Source organism: Copidosoma floridanum, unplaced genomic scaffold (assembly GCF_036245765.1).
Source record: "Copidosoma floridanum isolate Cflo_tuat_1 unplaced genomic scaffold, Cflo_Japanese_pri ptg000006l, whole genome shotgun sequence".
NCBI lineage: Eukaryota > Metazoa > Arthropoda > Insecta > Hymenoptera > Encyrtidae > Copidosoma > Copidosoma floridanum.
The window spans coordinates 10,313,467-10,335,855 of record NW_028321883.1 but is presented as its reverse complement, the minus strand read 5'-3'; the positions used below and the strand labels follow the sequence as shown (position 1 = coordinate 10,335,855).

The following is a 22,389-nucleotide window of genomic DNA, read 5'->3' as shown; positions in this document are numbered from 1 at the left end:
TATCTGGGGAACGACCTGAAGACGAGATATTCTTTGTCAGCGGCGTACTTCCCTTCCTGTACGGTCTCCGTACACAGAGACTCAAAGGATAAGCGCCAAGCTACCTGCAGCTAGCTCTTCATCATCAAGTATAATAATAAGGAATAGCTACAAGTTTCACCACCGCTCCTTTTCAGGGCCATTAGAAGTATTTACGTTCCCTACTTAACCATCAATCTCATCGATTCTTTTAAGGGTCACCTAAATTTAAATTACCATGCCATACATTTTTACTACGATTTCCGGAGACGATTCGTCAATTCAAAGACTATGTAAAGCCGGCCACTATTAAACCAAGTCAGTCATTCACTGGCAGGCGTCACGAGCAGAGTTGTTCGTAGCAAGGCAGGGAACCCTGGTGACCGACGACCCTATATTACCCTCTCAACTTTAAGCATTCAACCAGGAATCACCGATCCTCTCCAAGGTCTGCGCTGGGCAAACCTATAACAGCTATAAGAAAAAATAATAAACGTGACCCAACGGAACAGTTACCAACGGGCAAGTATTACGATCCAACCTTTCCACCTTAGATCACGAAAACTGAGTCTGAAAAAAAAGGTGCTTTAGACACCGTCTTTGACGTTACACCAGGAGACGTTGGGAAAGAGCTCTACAACTAGCTCCAAAGTTTCAAACCCTGAGGTATCCAGGCAGTTACGTTTTCTGGAAACTTCAGTCAAGAAAGACTTTACTTGAGGAGCTCACCGGTCCTTTTCAGGTTCATCCAACGTCAAACTACCTTGCCAACAAATATATTACAACCTAATAAAGTTGAAAAAACAGGCTTTAGGGCTTACAAGAGTCTCAACCATGCCAAAAGTCACAAGAATTCGAATTAGAAGGAAAACTTCAAATGCATTTTATGAATACAATTTTAGGCGTCAAGAATTTATTAAGTGAGAGATCAACTTTTCACTATAACCTTCATAGTAATCTCTTGAATCTTTCAGATTTTTAAATAGGTAGAATATGTATTTGTATTTTTGTTGCGATAAATAACGTGGAGATTAAGCTCCAGGACTTTGTTGCTCTGGTAATGAAGTTGTGAGATAAGAGAAAAAAAATTTTTAATGATGAATTTTTTGTAAACTTTGAATCCTTTACAACTTTAAAAAATAGCCCTTTTCGTAAATTATACGGGAAAAACTGCAAATCAACGGCCCCTTATGCCCAATGATTATTTTATGTCATAAGGAATGCACAGTTCTTTTCAGCATAATTATACTATTTTTTTAATTTTTACAGCCTATTTTTTGGCCAAATAAACTGTATGGATTCCGAACCAACACACTTTTGATAAGAAGATTTTTGTCGTGAGAAGTGTCAGAACTAGATAAATAATTTTTCACTGAAAACGTTTCACATTACATGTTAACGCACTACGGTGTTTCATTTAGTGAGTGTTGGGCGAAGCCAAGATGGAGGGGGGGGGGGTCCGCCAGTATATAATAAAAATACGAGAAAACGGTTTATAGATTTAAATTGACACGAGAGCGCACGCTCCCAAGCGAGCATAAAATAGATCGACGGTTGATACACTTCGCTTTTAGGCATAGGGTGCGTTCCGTGAAAGCATCGCTGGCGGTATTGATACTGATAGAATTTTAGGCCCCTCATATTATTATTAAGTTAGGTTGTAAGATAGTCCTTTTTATGTTATTTTATTTCGAAGTCGTGACACTTTCACGAAACTGTAGGGCTTGATTAGCCCGTTCTTTCATTTAAAAATTATTGTTTGGTTATTGAGTCTCTGTACATCGCCGAGAGTGGCTGACGCCCGAAAAACTCTGTATAAAATTTCAGCGAATAACGCAATTTTAAACTGTATGTAGTCCATGAGATTCAATTATTTTCTAAAATTGTAAAGGGTATCTAATAAAGTATATGTAATTTTGTGACAACATTAAATCATCGTAATTGGAACTATCTTTTAACCGTCCTGAAGGATTACAATCCTCACAAACTACAGTAAACTTATCATGGATTAGATCCTGGTTTACTTATCGTATTTGTTAATTATGCGTAGAGTAAATGTGCAGAACATGCGATATGTCTGTTATACGGTTACCACTTTGTACATTGCATAATTTAATGTATGACCAGTGATCATTGTTGTACCATATATTTTGTAGATGCCGTGATGCCGTCTCTCGCAGTATGTTAGACGGTCTGAGCACATCAGCCTTCTGTACAGGATACTCAGTGCTTTGTCCTTCAACATTGCTATTCCACGACTACGCAATGACCTCCCGCATGACTTGCGCTAACGCTTTGATCAGGCATGCTTTAAAGTGCGCCTGTATAGGTATCTAATTTAGAAAACCCTTTGTCCTGCATAACTCTTGTATTTATCTGCTCATGACATGCTGCTTTGTTTTTATTTTTTTTATTTATACACACACACTCACTCGTACGCACACACACAAAATGTTTTTTGATTACTCTTGTGTTACTTTGTTTTTTTTCATGTGGTACATTAATTTTCATACTTCTGTATACTACTTACTTTTTCAATGTAATGCCTATGTGATGGCCAAATAATCTGTAGCCTGCCTGTGATATGCCTCGGTGTGTAGGATCTTGAGTTCATTATCGAATTAAACAAACTCAACTTAACTCAACTTCCTCTAATATAGGTGTTATGTGGACATAAATAATTATAATTAAGGTTCCACTTGACCAATTGTTACTACACATAATTTTTTTTTATCACATATGCACGTAATACGCTACATTTCACCACTCTTTTCCGTGTGTTTATGAAAAGAGCAATCAAATTTGTATTTCATTCGTTTGGTATAGTTTCTCACGCTACTTAGATGCCTACGCAATTACAAGAATAATAACTAAAGTCTGAAATCACTTTCAAATTTCATTGTATTCGCTATGAAAATGTAGTTAAAGGAGGTAATAAAATCAACCAAAGCGCTAATGGTAGACTATAGGTACGTTTTGGGAGGTTAAACAAATCTTTTGTTTACCTTAAAATGTTATCTATTGGGTCAAATGCTATGAGGATAATTCTATGGATAGACAGCGACAGTGTGTCCATGTAAAAAAGTGCGCTAAAATCCAAAAGTTCCAAACATTTATTATTAAAATTACGTGTTGGAAGGTACAAAAATAATTTAATAATTTTCTTATAAACTTTTACGAAAAAAAAAAAAAAAAAAAAAAAGGTTAACTATAAAAATTTTATCTTTTTTTATGGATAAAGATTCATTTTAATGAAGGAAATAGTTTGTTCATACACATCGATATACGTATACATTTTTGAAGAGGATGTACTAATATACATTTACATACGATGTTAATGATATTAATGTGTGTAGAAAATATTTTTATACATTATTTTTATTTTCTTACAATGGATTTGTAAAACAATTGTTAATTTATATTTAGGTGTGTAATTTCAGCGGAAATTTATAAAAGCCTTTAAATTTTTGTGCACTTTCTTAGATGGGCATACTACCGCAGCCTGGCGGTGGAATTACCCTCATTGTCACTTAAAATCTAAATTTTAAATTTAATCAGGGTAGAAATAACTGAGACAATTTAATTATTTATTGCAATCGTACTTCTTGAACGAGGTCGCAAACAATTATCAAACATGATTGTTTTTCTTTTTTTTTACAGCTTACACGATCGAAAACTTTGTGTCCTTGGTTTGTGCACTGTTATAAGCATGGGCCCATGTAGACCTACAGCAGTCAATGAGTGTGTACTACAAATTATTCCATCCTTACTTCTACTCTTTGATGGCCTCAAACGAGCATATGCAGCTAAAGTTGCGGAGAGCGATGATGAGGATAATGACGATGATGAAAGCGATTATGAAGAGGGTGCTTACAGACAACTCTACAAAAATTGGTTTTGGATGTTTTTCATCACAATTAATAGACACATTTTTCTCTTACAGTCTTATCATCTGATGAAGATGAAATCGATGACGCTAGTCAAGATTACTTAGAAAAACTTGAAGAAAAAGTGACGAAAGTTCGAGGTCAGCAAATGTTTGGCATTTCAACGTCGATAAAACCTACCGCTTCGGATGATGAGGATGATGATTCTGAATATAAAGCAAACGAAGAAACTGCACTTGAAAGCTACACCACGCCTCTTGACTCTGAAGATACAAATCAAGACGAATACATTGTATTTAAAGAAGTTATCCAAAGTAGGCCAAAATTTTCTTCTACATCTTATTTTATTCACATAACTATTATTGTTACTTAGTATCATTATTATTTATTGATTTTTAAGTGATACGTATCATTCTAATCAACTTTTTTACCCTAGCTATTAGATATCACCCGTAAAATCATACATTTTTTTGCATGCTGTAGAAAGTTCGTGTTTTCTATTCGCTGGGTCCTGGTGGTTGGGTAAAACGATCTAAGCGTCCATGGTGAGCATTTAGTGCAACTCGGGTGCCGAAGCTTGCCGAAGATGCCATCAATGTGTGTATGTACATAAACTTGGCACGTAACCTCAAAACTGTCCTGCCCTGCAAAGTTTTTTAAGTTTTCCCTCTCAGCTGTCGTCTGTCGTCTGCACATATTGGCACCCGCGTGACACTATTTCGAGGCTGTACTAGAGGCACTGCGTGCTATCCACCCAGAGAGTAGGTATAAGGGAGTGTAGCTGAAGTGTCTAAAGGTCACTAATAGATTCCGCTATTTTGAGGACTAATTGGGAAAACAAGCCAAGCGGAGATACGTATATATATGCGTTTAAATCTGTGTTTTCCTCTCCACTGATTCTCTCACTATGCGGTCCACAAAATGGCGTCCTCAGCCACGCTCCCTTATATCCACTCTATGCACCCAGCGAATACTTATACAACAACTTTACAGTTATGATTTCAGTCATAAAATAACTGATAAAAATGATAACTTCAAATTACTAAGTGATGTATTTATTATAATCGAACGTTTTATGTTAACAACAAACGTATATTCGTTGATAGTTAAGTCGCTGTCAGTCGTACTTGAAGGCGTTTAATTTATGCGAGAGTATCTACCTTACCGACTTCCTTACTTTAAATACTTTTTAATTATAATTATTAGTTTTATGCTTTTTTTAACGAAAAACAAAAAAAACCCACAAAGGTAAGGCTTTGATAGTCCAGGGGCCTAAGGGTTTTTGAATCTTTTGTTTTTCAGTAAGAAAAATTTGGTCATTCTCCTACAAAATTTTCTCACAAATACAGGAACAAATAGTTTTATCCAAATCAAGAGTTGCCTTCATTTATTTATTTAACAATTTATAAACAAACGCCAGTTTGTTATTTAGATTTTTGCTTATGTCTTTTTGCCGCCAATCTCTTCGTCATCAAATTTATTTTAAAATAAACATTTTTGCAGATACATTATTAATTGTTAATAACACATTAATTGCGAGAAAGTGCGGGAAAAATTTTTTTATACCGATAAACTTTCGATCGACGTAAAAAAAAGACTATCATGTTGAATTGAATGTAACCGTGTAAAAATATAGATATTCAATCGAATAACAACTAGGTATTTGTAAAATTGCAAAATAGTTGTTAGTTTCTTGTTGATTAATTTTTAAGAGTGAAATTTTGAAGTGTTATTAAAAACTTCACAGTCAATTTATCAACATTTCGCTTTGATTAGAACATTGTGTTTAATTTTAGTAATAACAAATAGAAAAAAAATGGGTGCGTCGCAGGACGTACCGCAAAAATGAGAACTTCGAAAATAATCAAATTACATATGAATCAACAGAGAGAGCAAGAGTTTGTAATTAAAATAGTGAGGGGTTGGAAATTATTCAGAATTGGCACGATTATAAAAAAACGAATCTGAACACAAAATAAAATAATCTTTTTATAATCATATTCATTAATGTGAGTTTCACAACGTATATAGTACTTGAACTGTTATCATAATGGTCCAGTATTGTGATAAGTACATTGGCATAATGCTCATAGACAATAAAATTGCTTATTGAAATTGCACATACTTGTGCACACATGTAATAAGTTATATTTGGTCAATCATTTTTCAGTTAGCGGTGTTGCGTTTTTTCAATCATTTTCATAGTCGATTCCAGCCAAAAAACGGAAAATATATTCTACGTATGTGTAATAATTTAACAAATATACTATAATTTTTCTTAAAATTTTGCACCTTTATATTATAAAAAAGTATCAAAAACACTGAAATTTAGAGTTATTTCATCTCACAACTCAACACCTCTCTATTTGTGTGCCACGATATCTTTTTTTTCGCTTTAGGATGCCTGTAAAAATCGTTATTTTTTGTGTATTTTGCTTTCTTTTAAAGATATGGTATATTTTCCAATATTTGGAAGTTATGTGCATGCATGAACATGGAAAATAATTTCTACATCATCGTAATTTTGTACTAAAAGTAATATAATTTTTCCTATGGTTTTCCCCTTTACTAATGTTATGATTCGAGAATTTTAAGTAATACGTGTACGAATTGTTGGTCATGTAATGCAGAATGAAACAAAAATTCTCACTATACTGCGCCGAAAGAAGGTATTTTTGTCCCATTACACAGGACATAAATTCCTTTTATTTAAAATTAATATTCGTGCATTTGATATAACATCATATGTGTACAACAAATTCTTGTTTGAATCGTTGTATCAGACAAATGAAAATTTTTTATAATTTAGGCTACCATAAAAGTAAAATAATCCACTATATCTTATTGAGATTAAATAATACAATAGGCATTTAGCTATTTTCTATTGTAAAATTGTAATTTTTCATTTCATTCGTTTCTATAATAATTTATAATTTAATATTGAAATTCACCCGTGCTTAACTAATTTCTACTAATTTTAGAATTAATGAAAAGATTATAGGTTTTGATCACGTGACAATTTTTCTAATAATACATTATAGAGAACAGAAAATAAATCAATTCATAGGTAGGATATGAAGGTTGTAGCTTTGCTTTTGAGATGTAGCATTATTTTCAGATTTATTAAGATTATTTGTATGAATCCGTGTAACGTATTTTTGCACCTCAATGATTATTTTCTATAAGTGGAATTATTTTTGTCCTATCTGGCTTCCTTTTCGAGATACGACTGTTTTTCTAGTTTTGGGAGGTTGTGTTGTAACAAAAATTTTTCAAAGATTTTGTCACTTATGGAGTATGAGGATCAATTAATGGATCATGATTATTTTCGTCAGGACGGTAATGCACGGACGGAAACTGCATATCTTGATGCTCGTTCGTTGTTGGCAGCAAAAATTCGTGCACTTAATAATGCGAAGTCAATGCCTCCGGGTCATTTGGGCCTTAATATTGAGCCTAGTCTATAGTAACGACGTCCGTTTCAACCTTGCCTTCGCTTTCGCTTCCCATGTTCTCTGGTTGACAGGAGGACTGGGAGAGTTTTAAACAACTTTTCGAAGCCGTAATGTGTCGCAAAAGTGTTCTAACGGTTTATCGCTTTGTCTTCTACATTTCGGACCAAACTTGCAGGTGGAGATAGCGGTGTTGATTACTCGTTGGCGTTTTTTTAGGTTTGTTTTTACCGCAAACATAGTAAAAATGTTTCGTCAAATTCTCGTACATCCTGAGGATCGGAGATGGCAGAATATCCTTTGGCGTTCCAACAGGTCCGAATCCATACAAGAGTATCAATTGTCAACGGTGACTTATGGTACTGCTCCTGCTCCATTTTTAGCGATTCGTACCTTGTTGCAGTTGGCTGAGAAGGGTAAATCAATGCATCCTAAGGCGGCTGCTATTCTTCAGTCACAGGTGTATGTGGATGATATATTTGTGGGTGCTGATACTTTGGGGGAGGCAACTCTTCGGCGTGATCAGTTGGTTTCGTTGTTGGCTGGTGCTGGTATGCAGCTCGGTAAATGAGCATCGAATACAGTTGAACTATTGGAAGGAATTAAGGGCTTGTCAGAGGAAGAGGTTTCTGTAGATATCGATTATCGATAAGATTGTTTCAGCTTTAGGATTGAAGTGGAGTCCAAATGAAGATGAATTTCGTTTTAAGATTGATCCTACTACTCTTTCTGTTAAGATCACGAAAATTCTTGTTTTATCGGAGACTGCACGTTTATTCGATCCTCTTGGTTTCTTAGCTCCTGTAATTGCCGTGCCAAAAATATTAATGCAAGATATGTGGATTGAAAAATTAGATTGGGATGTAGCTCTTCCATCTGACTTAGAGAAGCGTTGGTTAGAATTTCGTGATTCATTGAATCAGTTAAGTGATTGGAGCGACTCCCAGGTTGTATTGGACTGGTTGAAAAGTCATCCGTCGCGTTGGCCTGTTTTTGTTGCCAATCGTGTTAGTGAGGTATTAACTCGTTTTCCTCGTGTCACATGGAGTCACGTGAGGTCTGCCGACAATCCTGCGGATATTGCTACTCGAGGAGTTACACTATCGCGCCTAGCTCTCAGTGAATTATGGTGGCATGGCCCTGCGTGGCTGGGTGATGATATTCCTCCATCTCTGTCGGTGGCATCCATAGAGGGTTCCCAGGTCGTGGCATCTCTTGTGGCTAACGAAGTAGAAGAGAGTTCGGGTGAAGTAGAATCTGAAACACTTACGAAGTTGAGGCAAATATCAAAGTATTCAAAGATTTTGGAGTGCTAGTGGTAATGTTTCGGTGGCGACTTGGGCTGCGAGTATCGAGTGCAAATGTGAGTACCGTTGCTTCGCGAACCTGGGCTTGGCGTGTGGCACGTGTCTCCTTTTATGGACTTATACAGAGCCATCATTTTGCTCGTGAGATTGACCATTTGCAGAGAAAGCGCTCGTTACCAATGATCTCGCGTTTGTTACGCTTGGCGCCATTTCTTGATAAAGACGGAGTGCTGAAGGTTGGTGGAAGGCTTCAAAACTCTGTATTGACTTTTGAAGAGAAGCATCCTGTTATATTGCCGGCTGATGAGCCGTTGGTTCGACGCTTAGTTGAGAATTCTCATTTGATTACCATGCACGGTGGGGTTGCGCTCATGCGAAGTTATCTAGGTCGTTTTTGTTGGATTGTCCATGGTAAAAAGCTTATCAGGAGTGTTTATAGGAAGTGTGTGATTAGTACGCGTCATGCTGGTAAGGTAGTTGAACAAAAAATGGGTATTTTCCCTTCTTATCGATTAAATGGAACTCGAGCATTTGCCATTACAGGAGTTGATTTTGCTGGACCTTTTCCCATACTCTTTTCTAAGGGTCGCGGGGCCAAAACGGTCAAGGGATACGTAGCGATCTTTGTATGCATGACTGTGAGAGCTGTCACATCGAGGTAGTGTCGGATCTTTCTTCTGAGGCATGTCTTGCAGCGTTTCATCGGTTTACTGCTCGTAGAGGTGTTTGTATTAGGGTTTTCTCTCATAATGGTACCATGTTTCGAGGCGCTTCACGAGAAATTGAGAGCCGTTTTAACGGAGCGTTCAAGGAAATGAATGATGTTGTGGCTCGACTGGAGGAACAAGGGATTGTGTGTGTTGTAAAATTTGTGGCAGTTGCTCCGCGTATGATAGTCAATAATTCGATTGACTTTAAGCGTCAACACTTTTTCTTTTCAAGATACAGTCTGAAAACCAAAAAATTGAGGTCATGTTCGTGCATAGTCTAACTCCTCTTTATTTGTGCACATCTATCATGTAGTACCCCTTTAGAAAACGCGTAAAAATAGTTATTTTGGGTCTATATAGCTTCCTTTTCGACATATGACTGGTTTTCGAATTTTGAAAGGTTATATTGTGACAAAAATTTTTCGAAGATTTTGTAAATGTCCATATTAATTTTTCATACACGGTGTACAAAAAAAACTTTTTTTTCTTCGTTTTTTTTCAAGATACTGTCAGAAAAAAAAGTGGAAACATAAGCAAAAAACTAAATAAAAAATTGGCGTTTGCTTATAAATTGTTAAATAAATAAACGAAGCCTACTTTTGACTTGGATTAAACTATTTATTCACGTATTTGTGAGGAAATGTAGGTGAATGACCAATTTTTACTCTACTGGAAAACATAAGATTAAATCGTATTTTTTGTAAGTTATTAAAAAAGTTGTAGAAAAATACCTATTACACTTGACACAGCGATGAGAATGTTTTGAAAAACTCATATGTTATTTATGACAACTTCATTGATACGTGTGCAAAGTTTTAACAAAATCGCATCTGCAGTTATGGAGATATTTGCACAAACGTAAACAAATTTGTTTCCAGCTCGTATACTACATTTATGCGTGAGACAAGGACGCACTGAGTACACTGTTTGCTTTCAGGTTGACTTTATACGTGGCATAATATATTTTCACAAAATCACTTCTAGAAGCCGTTCTACTCAAAATTATGATCCAAAACTTGGTATAGGCCTTAATGAGACTTTGGTTTTTAATGCTATACCATTACAATTTCTAATTTTGAAAATTTATAGCACATTTTTATCAAAAGAAAATCAGACTAACTATACCGTTTACTCCTTATTTTTTATCTTCCATAGAGAAAGTATTTAGGCTATTTGATTAATATCATAAGAAACTAGATACCTTGAAGAATATTCTGTAATTTTTTTGAAGCATATTATTTAAACATTATCGAGTACTGGCGAGTCGAACACAAATGCATTTTCCGTATTCGCAAGGGCGGATGTTTTTAGGCTATGTTAGTACAGCAGACTTTATCACGGCGCTTTATGCACATACACGTGCTCCCCTTCACCTCCCCGCGGGAGCGACCCAACTCCCTTAAATATAAAAATAAAAATGAAAATTATAAGTAGTAATTCTAAGCGAGTGCTGACTTGATGCAGTAGAAGGTGAATAGAAGGCTGGGTGATTGTGAGGGCTAGAGAAGGCTAATGTGGCAGGTGAAAAGTTTGTAGAGAAGGCAAAAACAAGATGAGAGCGGTGAGTAGATGATTATGGATGAGAATGATCCGTGACAAAGTTGATGAATTGAATGGTAGAGATCTGATGACGATTTAGTTGGATGCATGATGTTGTCGAAGAGAGAAGAGAGAACGAAAGGAGAGGGTGAGTGAGGGAGGATGCGGAGAGGATGAAGTTGGCTGAGTCGAAAGCAAAGGGTAAAAAACAGGAATAGGACTATGAAAGAGAATAAGAATAGAAATAGAAGTGGAGGCGATACTGGCCTGAGTGGACCAGGGGTTGTGACAAACCATAACAATGATGTTTGAGTAGGTGGAAAGATGGTAGGAGAGTTTGTCAAAGAAATAGTGAGGGAGGGCAGTAGAGGAGTGACGGTATACAATAGCTATTGTATACCGTCACCCCCCGTTTTGTGAGATGCTATGGCTATTCTTAGAATGAGAAATTTTGGCGTGTTGTAGTCTGGGTCTGAATATGCAAGGATGGTGGTCTTGAAAGACTCGCGAGTATAGGTACCAATACCACCCCCTCCTTCCCCAACCTGTTGATGCGGAATAACAAATATCCCTGCGGGCCGAAAAACGCATCCAAGGTGTTAAGCGTGAGGAAGATTTCGGTGATAGCGATGATGTCGGGGAATCCGTCGGCGACTAAAAGCTCAAGTTGGGCGTGATGGGGGTGATTTAAATGATTCATGTTGGCATGAATGATACTGATGGACTCTATAGTTTGTTGATTGGGAGTGAGCAGATGGGGAAAAATGTATTATTGGCGGAGTTAAGGGAGTCGAAGAGATAGGTGGGGAAGGTCCTCTTTCAATGATATGGGTATGGGGATGGTGGAGCGATTTGGTCGTATGAAAACTTGCAGTTTTGAACTATCGGGGGCACGTAGTTGAAGCAGCGTTGAGCCTCTCGAGCCTTGAGCAAGAGGTTGTAGAGAGGGACCGGCCTGAGGAGGTGACAGAAGATAGAGGCATTGCCTCTCACCTCGAATAGGTCCTTTAAACAGTAGGACTGGGATACTACTAGATCTTGAATCCGAGCAGTGGCGGACCCGACCAACGAAAGAGACTGGGTGTTAATTGTTGCTATGGTGGTGGTCGAAGCAGCAGCAGGGGGGGGCTGTACCAATCAACGGCTGGATTTGGACAATAAGATTGACACATCCAGGTAGACTATTGGCATCAAAAACTTTGACCACAAAAGGTCTGTATTATTCAGGGAAAGAAAAAGTTCAATCAAGCGGATCTTCATTGGATCCGATGTCACCATCTTAGATTCAAAGGCGTCAAGGTGGAACTCGTGATTGCCCATCATATTCATTAGTTTGCGATTGTTGGAGGCATATCCCGTACCAGTACAGCCAATGGCTCCAACTTAGGGATTATAGTTGAGCAAGTCGGAACAAGAGTTAATCGAAGCAAATACATGCTTCTGTCTTGTGAAGCTAGCTCGCCTCACAAAACCAGCTCATGCCGGATGCTGATTTGGCTTAACACTTGCTTTTACCAGACAAGCCTATGCATCGAATATACGAGAAATTGCAACGTACATCTAGAATAAAACGTTAGTTTTAGCTATCTGAAATTTCGACTTTATTCGGCACAAAATATTGTAAAAAATTTGAAAAATATTAGGTTTCGTAAAAAAAGCATTTTAAAAAACTGCTTGTGTACGCTTACCTATTTCATACATCATTCATCAAAATTATATTTATTCATTAAAAGTATAACGGTGCTTGATTATCCAATAGCATGGTTGCGACACATGTCAGTTTTAGTAGCAGACAGCCTGAGCACATCGTACCCTTATACGCCTAATTTTGACTATCGTAATTCACAATTAAAAGAAAAAAAAAAAAAATACAATTACGGACAAACTGAACCAACTTTACTTTACATTCAGGTTGGCTGAGGAAGGGACCTATAACTGATGAGGTATCTCTGAGAAAGGGTTGAAAAGAAGAAATCATATATTTAACCCAATTAAAATAATGGAGAAATTAAAAGAATTGTACCTTATTTTGAGAGGGGCTGAGTACGGGAGAAGGGTCAAGAGGTATTAGTGGAATGATCCTCCAAAATCACTATGCAAAATAGGTGTGTGTGTGTGTGTGTGTGTGTGTGTGTGTGTTACTTTTTTGACTCTGATTCATCTGGTGGAGAGCTTAGTAATGCAATAAAATTGCGACAGACTACATAGTGCATGGAGATCACATTCGGACCGTCTATTTATTGCAAATCGAGTGCAGGGAGAAAGAAAAGTTAATTTTGTGTTTCGTCCTGAAAGCACGTTTACACTAAGGAAGATTTGGTGCTGCAGTTGTCCCTCCCCCTATAGTAGCTATACCAAATCACGATCAGTCTGCTGTCTCTGACTACTGGGATAGCAGGTATCCCAGTCGGAACAGCGTTAGTACGAGCCCAAGTATAGTAGCGTTACCTGTAGTGTGGTTCGACGTATGTACCATAGGTTAGCTGCACCGCATATATAGGTCTTGTGCAGCTCTCGTCTCAACTAGTATCGCTGACGCACTAAACTTCCGAACTAGCACTGTACTACCGGTGGTACTCTGACGGCGCCAAATCTTTCTCAGTGTAGACTTGCAGGAAAGCTAAAATAAGCGGTTAGTCACCTAGCAGATAGTTAGTGAGGAACGGAGCAGTAGTATGCATGTATATATGAGAGTCCCAACATGTTTTATCTTACACCGCCCTCCCAATCTAATAACTTAGACTCCTAAATGAGCTGCTAGTTGATATAGTCAAACTGTGTACAGAGTAAGAAAGACTCATTAAGGTTAAAGTTGACTACGAATTAAGATATCGACGTGTGTTTGCGAAATCGATATATTGTTGATGTCAGAGTCTTCTTCTGACAAAGTAGCGAGATCCAAAAAACAATCCTTTCCTTAACTTAAATTTTCTTGATAAAATATTATTTTTAACCAGCTGCAACAATAATTTGATTTCGTAAAAAATTTTAAGATCCTCTTTACGTTTATGTATTTTAATTTTTAAATTTTCAATATTTTAGGCCAAAAAAATCGAATTTGTAAATAGCTGAAACTAAAATTTTTATTCAGTAACAAGTTCCTAGGTTTCTTCAACGGGAAGTTATCAGTATATGAACAAACGTAATTTATAACGGTTTTTCGGATGTTTCCTCATGTACAAGGAACCAATCAATATTGCATAGCACATAAATCAATAGAGAACTTTTACACCTCACATCATCTCATTGAAGGTAGCTGATCACACAATCAAAATACATTAAGTATGAACGAAACTTGCAAGATTATACTTGAATATTAACTAAACTATCTTACAAAATTTCAAACCATATTGCCAGGCATTTTTTTCAAGACGCATCACTTAAAAATTTATGTTTAATTTTGGCTTTTATAGGAGACAATTCAATCTTGATTCCAGTTGATACAATATCTTTCGAATCATAATTCAACACTTATTATAAAACGAGGTATTCAGAAAATAAAGAAGAAGTATCAGTAGCTATAGTCAAAAAGCATTATTTATTGAGGAGAGCAAGATACAAAAAAATTTGAAAGAAAAAAAAAAATGAAGATAACAAGATTTTTACAAAGAGAAACTGGGTAGGGTAGCTTTAACGTTTGCGGCGCTCCTCTTCGATGCGCCGAGACTCCTCTTCCAACCGTTTGGGTGACGTCTCTGACCTGAAGGTAGGTCGCAAAGCTTTTGCAGCCGATAACAGCCGCCTTCTTAGCCTCAATCATATCGGCTGTAGAGCCATGTTTACAGACGAACTCTTATATCTCCGTGAACACGGTGGTTGCCTCTTGGCGACTCGCTATTACCCGATCATAGGCCTTGATCGTAGGCCTCTTACAGATGGTGGGGAGTCTTAATAGTCAACCGCGGTTTTGGCTCTGCCTGTGGGTTGAGGCCCTGTTGACCGGCCTGTGGTCTCACGTTCATCTCGTGCGTACCCGAGGCACCTTATGAGGACGTCTAGAATGATGGGTGCCGACTCTATCTAGAACAATTCTGCCCCGAGAAAACAAGGGAGAGAAAGGGAGTGGCGTTGGCTCAGTGGTAAGCCTGCTTGTTACTGGTACAACGCTGTTCTAGGGGTCGTAGGTTCGATTCCCGGTGAATGCAGATTTTTTCAAAAACTGTTTTCATCGGGAAAAGTTCCTATGTAACCCCGGCTATTTCAGAGCAGGTTTTTCCGTGGAATTTTTCTTTAGAGTAATTCCAGGGTTTTTTTCTTGCTTCTCAGGTCTTCGGGCCTGGGTGAATGCGAAACAGTGTTAAGAGGTAGGGATTAGCGGATCCGATGCGCAAGGCAGGGATTGCCGCTCTTACCGGTGAGGAGTGGTCCCTGAAACATGGGGCTTCTCCAGAGATTCTAATTAACCTGGATCCGATGCTTCGACAGAGAGCGCTGGCTTAATCGGCGAGGAGTGGACATCCTGAAATATGGATACCCTCCGGGAAAGGCTGCACAGTGGCGAGTAGACCCGATGCACCATTGGTGCAGAGAAAGTCAGCTAGACTGGCAAGGTGTTTCACCGGGTATACTCACACTGCGCCCATGGATTCAGATATGATATCAGTAAAAAGGGTTGGAAATGGGTGCGGCAATACACCCCCACCCATAGTGGGTGGCCAGTAGGCTGTCACAGTAACTCGGTAAAAAGAAAACCAAAGATCAAAATTAGATGTAAGGCACTGATCGAGAGCACTTATGGTGGCTCCTCACTATAAATCCCACAAGAAAAGTAAGCATACTGCAACACAGCTTTTCCATGGCTGTGGAGGTTCTAGACTAAAAATGGATAGGTACCTATAGTCCCTTCAAAAAAAGTTTAGTCACATCTACACCGTTGACCTATATCGTACAATACAGTGACCCGAGCAGACGTATGTATACAAATCTGACAACGTAACCCTTGTATGTAAATAATAATAAGCTGACGATAAGTACCTAACAAAAAAGACAATGCCCCCGACAAATCGTCCTGCTCGTCGTACAAATAAACGTACAGAATAAAGGTACTTTATTATAGTACAAAGACAACTTGTCTTCTAGAATAATAAACAAAATGGCAGAAACTGGTATTACTAATACAAGCATTCAGCACAAACGGTAAAGAGGGTCTCCGCATTTTACTCTCTAAAAATGTTAATAATAAGCCACGGGTGACCATAGACAAAAAAACTTGAGAAAAAATCTACAAGTTATTTATTAGTGACGAGTAAATACAACCGTGTCCTAACTTTATCGTGATACATTCTATTAATTTTATCTATTAGTCAAAAAAGTTTCTTTAAATTATTTTCTTAGTTCAGCGTCTCATTTATTTTTATTATAATTACGATTCTCCACAACTCTTATTCATTTTACGTACAACTTTCTGACCAATTAAAACTACGCGGGCTACCGCTCTTCGGTGTAGCAAACGCCCCACACTTTTCATCTGTTCCGTGACTTGCACAGTTATCTACTATTTTCACAAAATATCCTATAAAACCCATGGTAATGTCCAAGTACCTGAATGTCGTTGGAAAAATTCTGATTTCTTCTATCTGCTACACAGTTTTCTATTAAGAACTACAGTATCTTTGCTGAGATATCATACAACCTGCGCCACCAATTTGACGACCCTCCATAAGAGGCTATGTTACAGAGTCTATTTTCCAGTTAGTTTTGTTCAACAATTTTGGTGGTGACGAGGTCTAAAATTTTGGGAAAAGACTCCTTGCACCTTCAAGAATCATCCTTTAAAATATCATTTAATACTCCAGTGTTTTGATTTAGTGAGGAGCCACCTTATAGTACGAAGGTTTTGCCAAATTTCACGGTTGAAAACGTTGTGCATTGCTCGCTTTGGCCTGGCTAGCCTGGCAGCCTTGCCTTACATCAATGAGGCTCGCATTAAGTAGATCGCACTTCGCCTGTTCGCCGCTTTCTAACGTTGAAAACCGCCGATCACTTTTGCTTTGGACCCTGAGTCATTGGAAGAGAGGGTGTGTTTTTCCACCATCGCTAAGGCTCTACTTACGTAGGGTTTTAGCCGCCTCACGTGTATAGAGCCCGTGCACGTGCTTTCTTCGGATTCTAACTCGTACGTGTTGGAACATAACATCCTCGTGACGGTGAAACGGCTGATATACCGTAGAGTCAATTTCGCCACCACACCTTGCGTTGCCGAGGATAAGATGTAGTTCTCCCGCTATACTTAGTCAGCGGGAGCGTCGACCACGTCATACCCATACTAGCTTTATTTGTTATACCATTGCGTTTCCGCTGTGAAAAGTGTGCATTGTGCACATGGAGCGAAACAAAAAAGCTGTGTCACAACAGCATCAAATGAAGGCATAGCTTTCTAGTGGCAATCGTTTGATGTTATGCATTTGACGTAAACCATTAATGCTGAACTACAATACATTACCATAAAAACATTACTATCACAGTTGTGATCATGCTCATACATTTAAAAATTTCAATAACAATGAAAAAAAAAGTTGGATTAATATTTAGTCGGCTTCCGCCGTTACGCTTTACTTTGTTACGCTCCATGTGCACGATGCACTCTGACGCAGTGACGTTCCGCTGGCTATTTCTACCGCGTATAACCGCAGTGGTGTAAGAATGCGTTGACGTCCTTATTCGGAAATTCAGTCCTATTATCTGTCAGTCAGTAGCACTTCCGGGGTTCTATGGTGGTATGCAACACATTCTCTCAGCGCACTTACCACAGCCTTTCTATTGGCTCGCCGTAATGGCATAACTTCGGCCTACCTTGTAAACAAATCCTCGATCAGGAGGATGTATTCGTGCCCATGCATCGTCTTCAGTAGGGGGCCCATCATGTCAACTGCCACCACTTATCACAGAGCGGTGATGACTCTGCCCCATGACTCCTGGGGTCAGGCTCTGGTCCACCTTGGTTTGCTGACAAATAAAGCAACTCTGCACGTATCAGGCAACATGCTGATAATATTCTGGCCAGTAGTACAGCCGGAACACATGCGCAAACGTCTTCTCGCACCCGAGACGGCTAGCAGAGTGTGTGTCATTACACTCCTGGAATACCTGACCGTGCTGGCTTTTAGATACTACCTCCCAGCCCTTTGTATCACCCAGAGTCTCATTAACTGTAGAGTTATGACGATACGTGTAGAAGATATCTCCCGACGATTTTCCAACTCAAGTGTCCCCGTCAATCGTCCAGTACATTTTGTACCGCCTCTTTGTACCAAGGATTACCAAGAAGGGGTTTATATGCTAGTGTTCCTTTTCCGTTATACCTGAAGCCGTGCAGCACTTCGTAATGCGCGTAAAGAAAGTGTAAAAGTTCTCATGGTTTTCCTTCGTGAATTTATCATTCTAGCCCTGGACTATGTGTCCAAGGTTACGTTATCCGAAGTCGACGTACAACCTGCTTACCCCCCAAGAGTTTTCCTGCAGTAGGCGGGATCCCATACGACGAGGCTGGACGTGTGAAGTATAATTGTTTTTATTTGGGTATTCTTAAGTATTATGATGATTGCTGTTTTGAAGACATTCTGTGTGAAAGTGATTCTGCTACTCACTATATCCTAAGCAACAACTTGAACCAAGATTGATGGTATTTACGTAATTGACAACGACGAGTGCAATGCACTATTAACATTGTTTTTATGTATGATACTGTACGGTAATAAAATATTTATATTAATAAAAAGTGAGAGATTTTACGTCGATAAGATGGAATATGAAGATAAGAGTTAAAGTGGTGTAAAAAATTGAAGAAAAGCATACAAAAAACTGAAGAAAGGAAGAAAAGAAGAAAAATGGAAACGGAAAGGATTTGAGAAGGTAGAAGGCGAAGGTAGAGGGGTATCAAATATTGACCAGTATTGATGTCTTGTCGGATTTGTTCAATAGAATCTACTTGCACACTAGTGAACCTGCGACTTTTGAAGGAGGAAGTTTGTTTTTGTTTTGAACTGAAAGCCGAGGCTCTCTCGTGTTGGTTCTACTAGCCGTTTTGCTAATGTCCCAAAGAATATCACAATGTTGAGTTTGGTGGGAATGTAAGGTAGGGCAATTTATTTTGCTCTGAAGTATTTGACGGAGCCTACCTGAAGTCATTGGGTATATTAGGTCTATAAACAAAGAGTTTGGAGGCTGCAGAACGTTGAGGTAATTATACAGTTATTCAAAAGTTAAAAGGACGTCGCGCAACGAAAAAATGTACACCAGAATATGCCGTATCGTAGAGCAACGAGCGCATAACCTATAGTGACACAGACTACACGGAGTAGAACAAACTATATTATAAGGAGCCTGCTAGATTAGAAACCGGCAAAGTACAACAGCTTAGCCGGGATAGCCAACAACTTGAAAAAAAAAGACCGGTCATATTACTTGCACTTAGCTGATTAGTGCATGTGACCACGAGGATCTGGTCAACGTGTGTGATGGTAGCGTTGAAATTTGCATGGACGTTAACAGTTTATCTACGTCTCTTCGGCCACTCTTCGGTAACGTTGATTGCCATGTGGCTGGATTCACAAACGCTCCTTCGCCGAAGTTTGTTTCGCGCTAGTTCGCTGGGGCAACGCTGCTCGAGCTTCCTGTACTTTCCCGTGTGTCAGTACATCAGCAGATGATTGTTGTTGACCTCTTCAAATGTAAATATTTAATATTATTTTTTTTTAAATCTTATTTCATTTACGAATATTGAATTTTTTAAGGATGCTTACTTTTTGATCGTATCCTACTGATGTGACTCCTGAAAACTTCGTTCCTAGAGATGCATTTAGCACGTTCTGGGAAAATTATTTTTTTTCAATGAGTTGTAATTTTTTTATGTCTGTTCAAATGTGTTTGTCTCTTGAATTTCAATCTACAAATTACGCAATGTTTTATCTTTTTATTTACATGCTCCTTCTTATGACGAACAGTGTTAATGGTTTTTTTATTATGACTTGACAAAGTTCACATTTAGAATATTTCTTTGTATGTTTTGTTTTTCATGGATATTTAAAACTTTTTTATCTCCAAACGTATAGTACAAAATTCACATTTAAATAAAATTATGAAACTGAAAAACAAATTTTATTCATAAATTTTCTTGACTATTTTTAATTTTTAATTTAATTTTATAGTTAACAGCTCTTGACTTTATTTAAATAATATAGGTTTAATGGGAAATCTCAAAAAGACTCATATTATTATAGTTAATGATAAAAAAATTATATTAACTTAGATGAATTTCCGCACACAAAGTTTTCTTATGAAAATTAAGGTTCAGGATATTAAGTTCATAATATGTCACGATACGTCATATTTTGACATCCCTGTATTAACCTATAAATCAAAAAGTCGTTTGCCCATATATTTTAAAAAAATCCGCATTAATGGTACGTAATAAATGTACACCAATACTTTACTCACATTGGTACTTATATATTATAGGAAAAAATTTACTTAATTTTTATTGAATCAACGAAATCAAGCGTTTTTAGCAGAATGAACATGTTCATAAAGTTTCGTATACTTTTTCCATTTTACTTTTCTAAGGATGAAAATTGTCTACTGACACTTTTAATTTGAATACATGTTATTAATTTAATTATTATAATCAAGAAAAAAAAACTAAATTGTTTATAACATACAAAATCTTAAAGAGAAATTATAAAATGACCAAGAGAATCATCAATTACCTACAGAACAAAATGAATCAGTATATATGGGCCGTCCTACCTAAAACAATCTTTTTCGTGCCCTAGTGAATTACAACGTCTTGTAAGAAGATATCGATTTGAAAACTTTTTTAAATCATCAAGGAAAGTTTCCTGCTGAAAACACAACAGAATTCAAATTATAAAAAAAGTGTTGCTTGAGTTTAAGCTACAAAAAAATGGCTTAATTAGCTTAACGGATTTTTTAATTTCTTTTCGGTATGAGATATTAAATCATTAACATAAGCATCATTTTTACTCATTTTAGAGAATTAAAAAAAGATTATATCCAAGATTCGAGTAGTATTTAAGTTGCGGGACCGAAATCTAACAAATTTAACATTTTAATGATCAACGTACTCACAAATTCACGCAATTGAATTTTAGCGTTTGAATTCAGATGCTTTGTATTCTATGGAGACTATCTAACAGGAATTTTTACCGATTTGTCCATCCAAATAAGCCAGTGCTGCAACCTTTTACATTTTTTAGTTTAATCACCCTAAAATAAAAAACTAAGAACCCGCAACGCTAAAGAATATCATGTATCTTCTCGAGGTGTTGGATTATCGATTCAGAAAATAATGGGTTGAGATATTGCTGTTTTTTATATGATATAAATGCATGGGCGAAGTTTAATTGTATTTGGTGCATCACAATATGGTTTTTCAACGAACTTGTGAGAGCCTGTTAGGATATTTTTTTTTCTAAGAGCCCGTAACGCTTTTTATCTTCGTATAATGTTGGATTATCGACTCAAATAGTGACTTTCGTGAATGTTAATAGTAGGTACATGATATAAATGTGAGAATGAAGTCAAATTTTCATGAAGAGCGCTTTCATTTTAATTATGTGATTTTATAATAGTCTGTTCAGTTTCTATTTTTCTTCAATAAAATAAGAAAGTAGAAAAAAAATTTTGTTGTTCAGATCTAGCAGAGCCCAAAAAATTTTAGCTTGTAATCATAGATAATACAATTACAATACAACACAAGATAATACAATAGATAATACAATAAAAAATATTTGAACAACTCCACTTACATTCAAAATGCCAATCAGACATTCATCAGGGAAAAATTTTTCGAACGAAATTTTTGAGACCATTTCGTATAAAAAATGTGCCACTGTGCCTCATAGGGCATGTTGCCAGACCAAAATGTGGTCAGATATTGTTTGAACAAATTTTTTTGAAACTTAGTAAAAGTTACTTTTTTAGTCTGAACACTACAAATTCTTTTTGGAAACGTGACTTACGTTGATACTACCTCCATTACAATATTTATGTAATTAATTAACTAAAAAATTGAGTAACAAAAAAAAAAATTTTCAAATATTTACAATGTAAAAGTTAATAAGCATGTAATCAAATAACAACATATGTACAATATATAAAAATACGCAGTTACGTTTGACTTTTTAGGCCAATAATCTATAAATTGCAGCATATTGTTTATTTAAAAAGAAAAATAAATAATTTGACAAAATTTTTTCCAGATCTATTGACCTTTTAGAATGTTCATACTACATCACGACTTACAAAGATAAGTTAATATTCGTTAAAAATTTACAAAGGAATACACTGTAGTAAATATTTTTAATGCAATAAATATCAGAAAATTTATATGTATAAAAGACATTACGTTTTTAACCAAAGCAGAACAAAAAAACATGTACATTAAGGAGTGCATCATTTGCCGATTATCTTATACATAATTATTTTTAAAAAATTATTATTAAGAAAAATTAATTTA

The 22,389-nt window shown here is 36.9% G+C and overlaps 1 protein-coding gene across 3 annotated transcripts in view; it reads left to right on the top strand.

Annotated features, from left to right (window-relative positions):
• The window catches only part of msk (importin-7 msk), a 133,649-nt gene that overhangs the window by 43,259 nt on the left and 68,001 nt on the right, over positions 1 to 22,389 (top strand). For all 3 annotated transcript variants that reach the window (XM_089598333.1, XM_089598332.1, XM_089598331.1), the window contains 2 exons: positions 3,679 to 3,884; positions 3,962 to 4,219. In XM_089598333.1, coding sequence (XP_089454459.1) covers positions 3,679 to 3,884; positions 3,962 to 4,219 — 464 coding nt within the window. The remainder of the gene's footprint in view (positions 1 to 3,678; positions 3,885 to 3,961; positions 4,220 to 22,389) is intronic.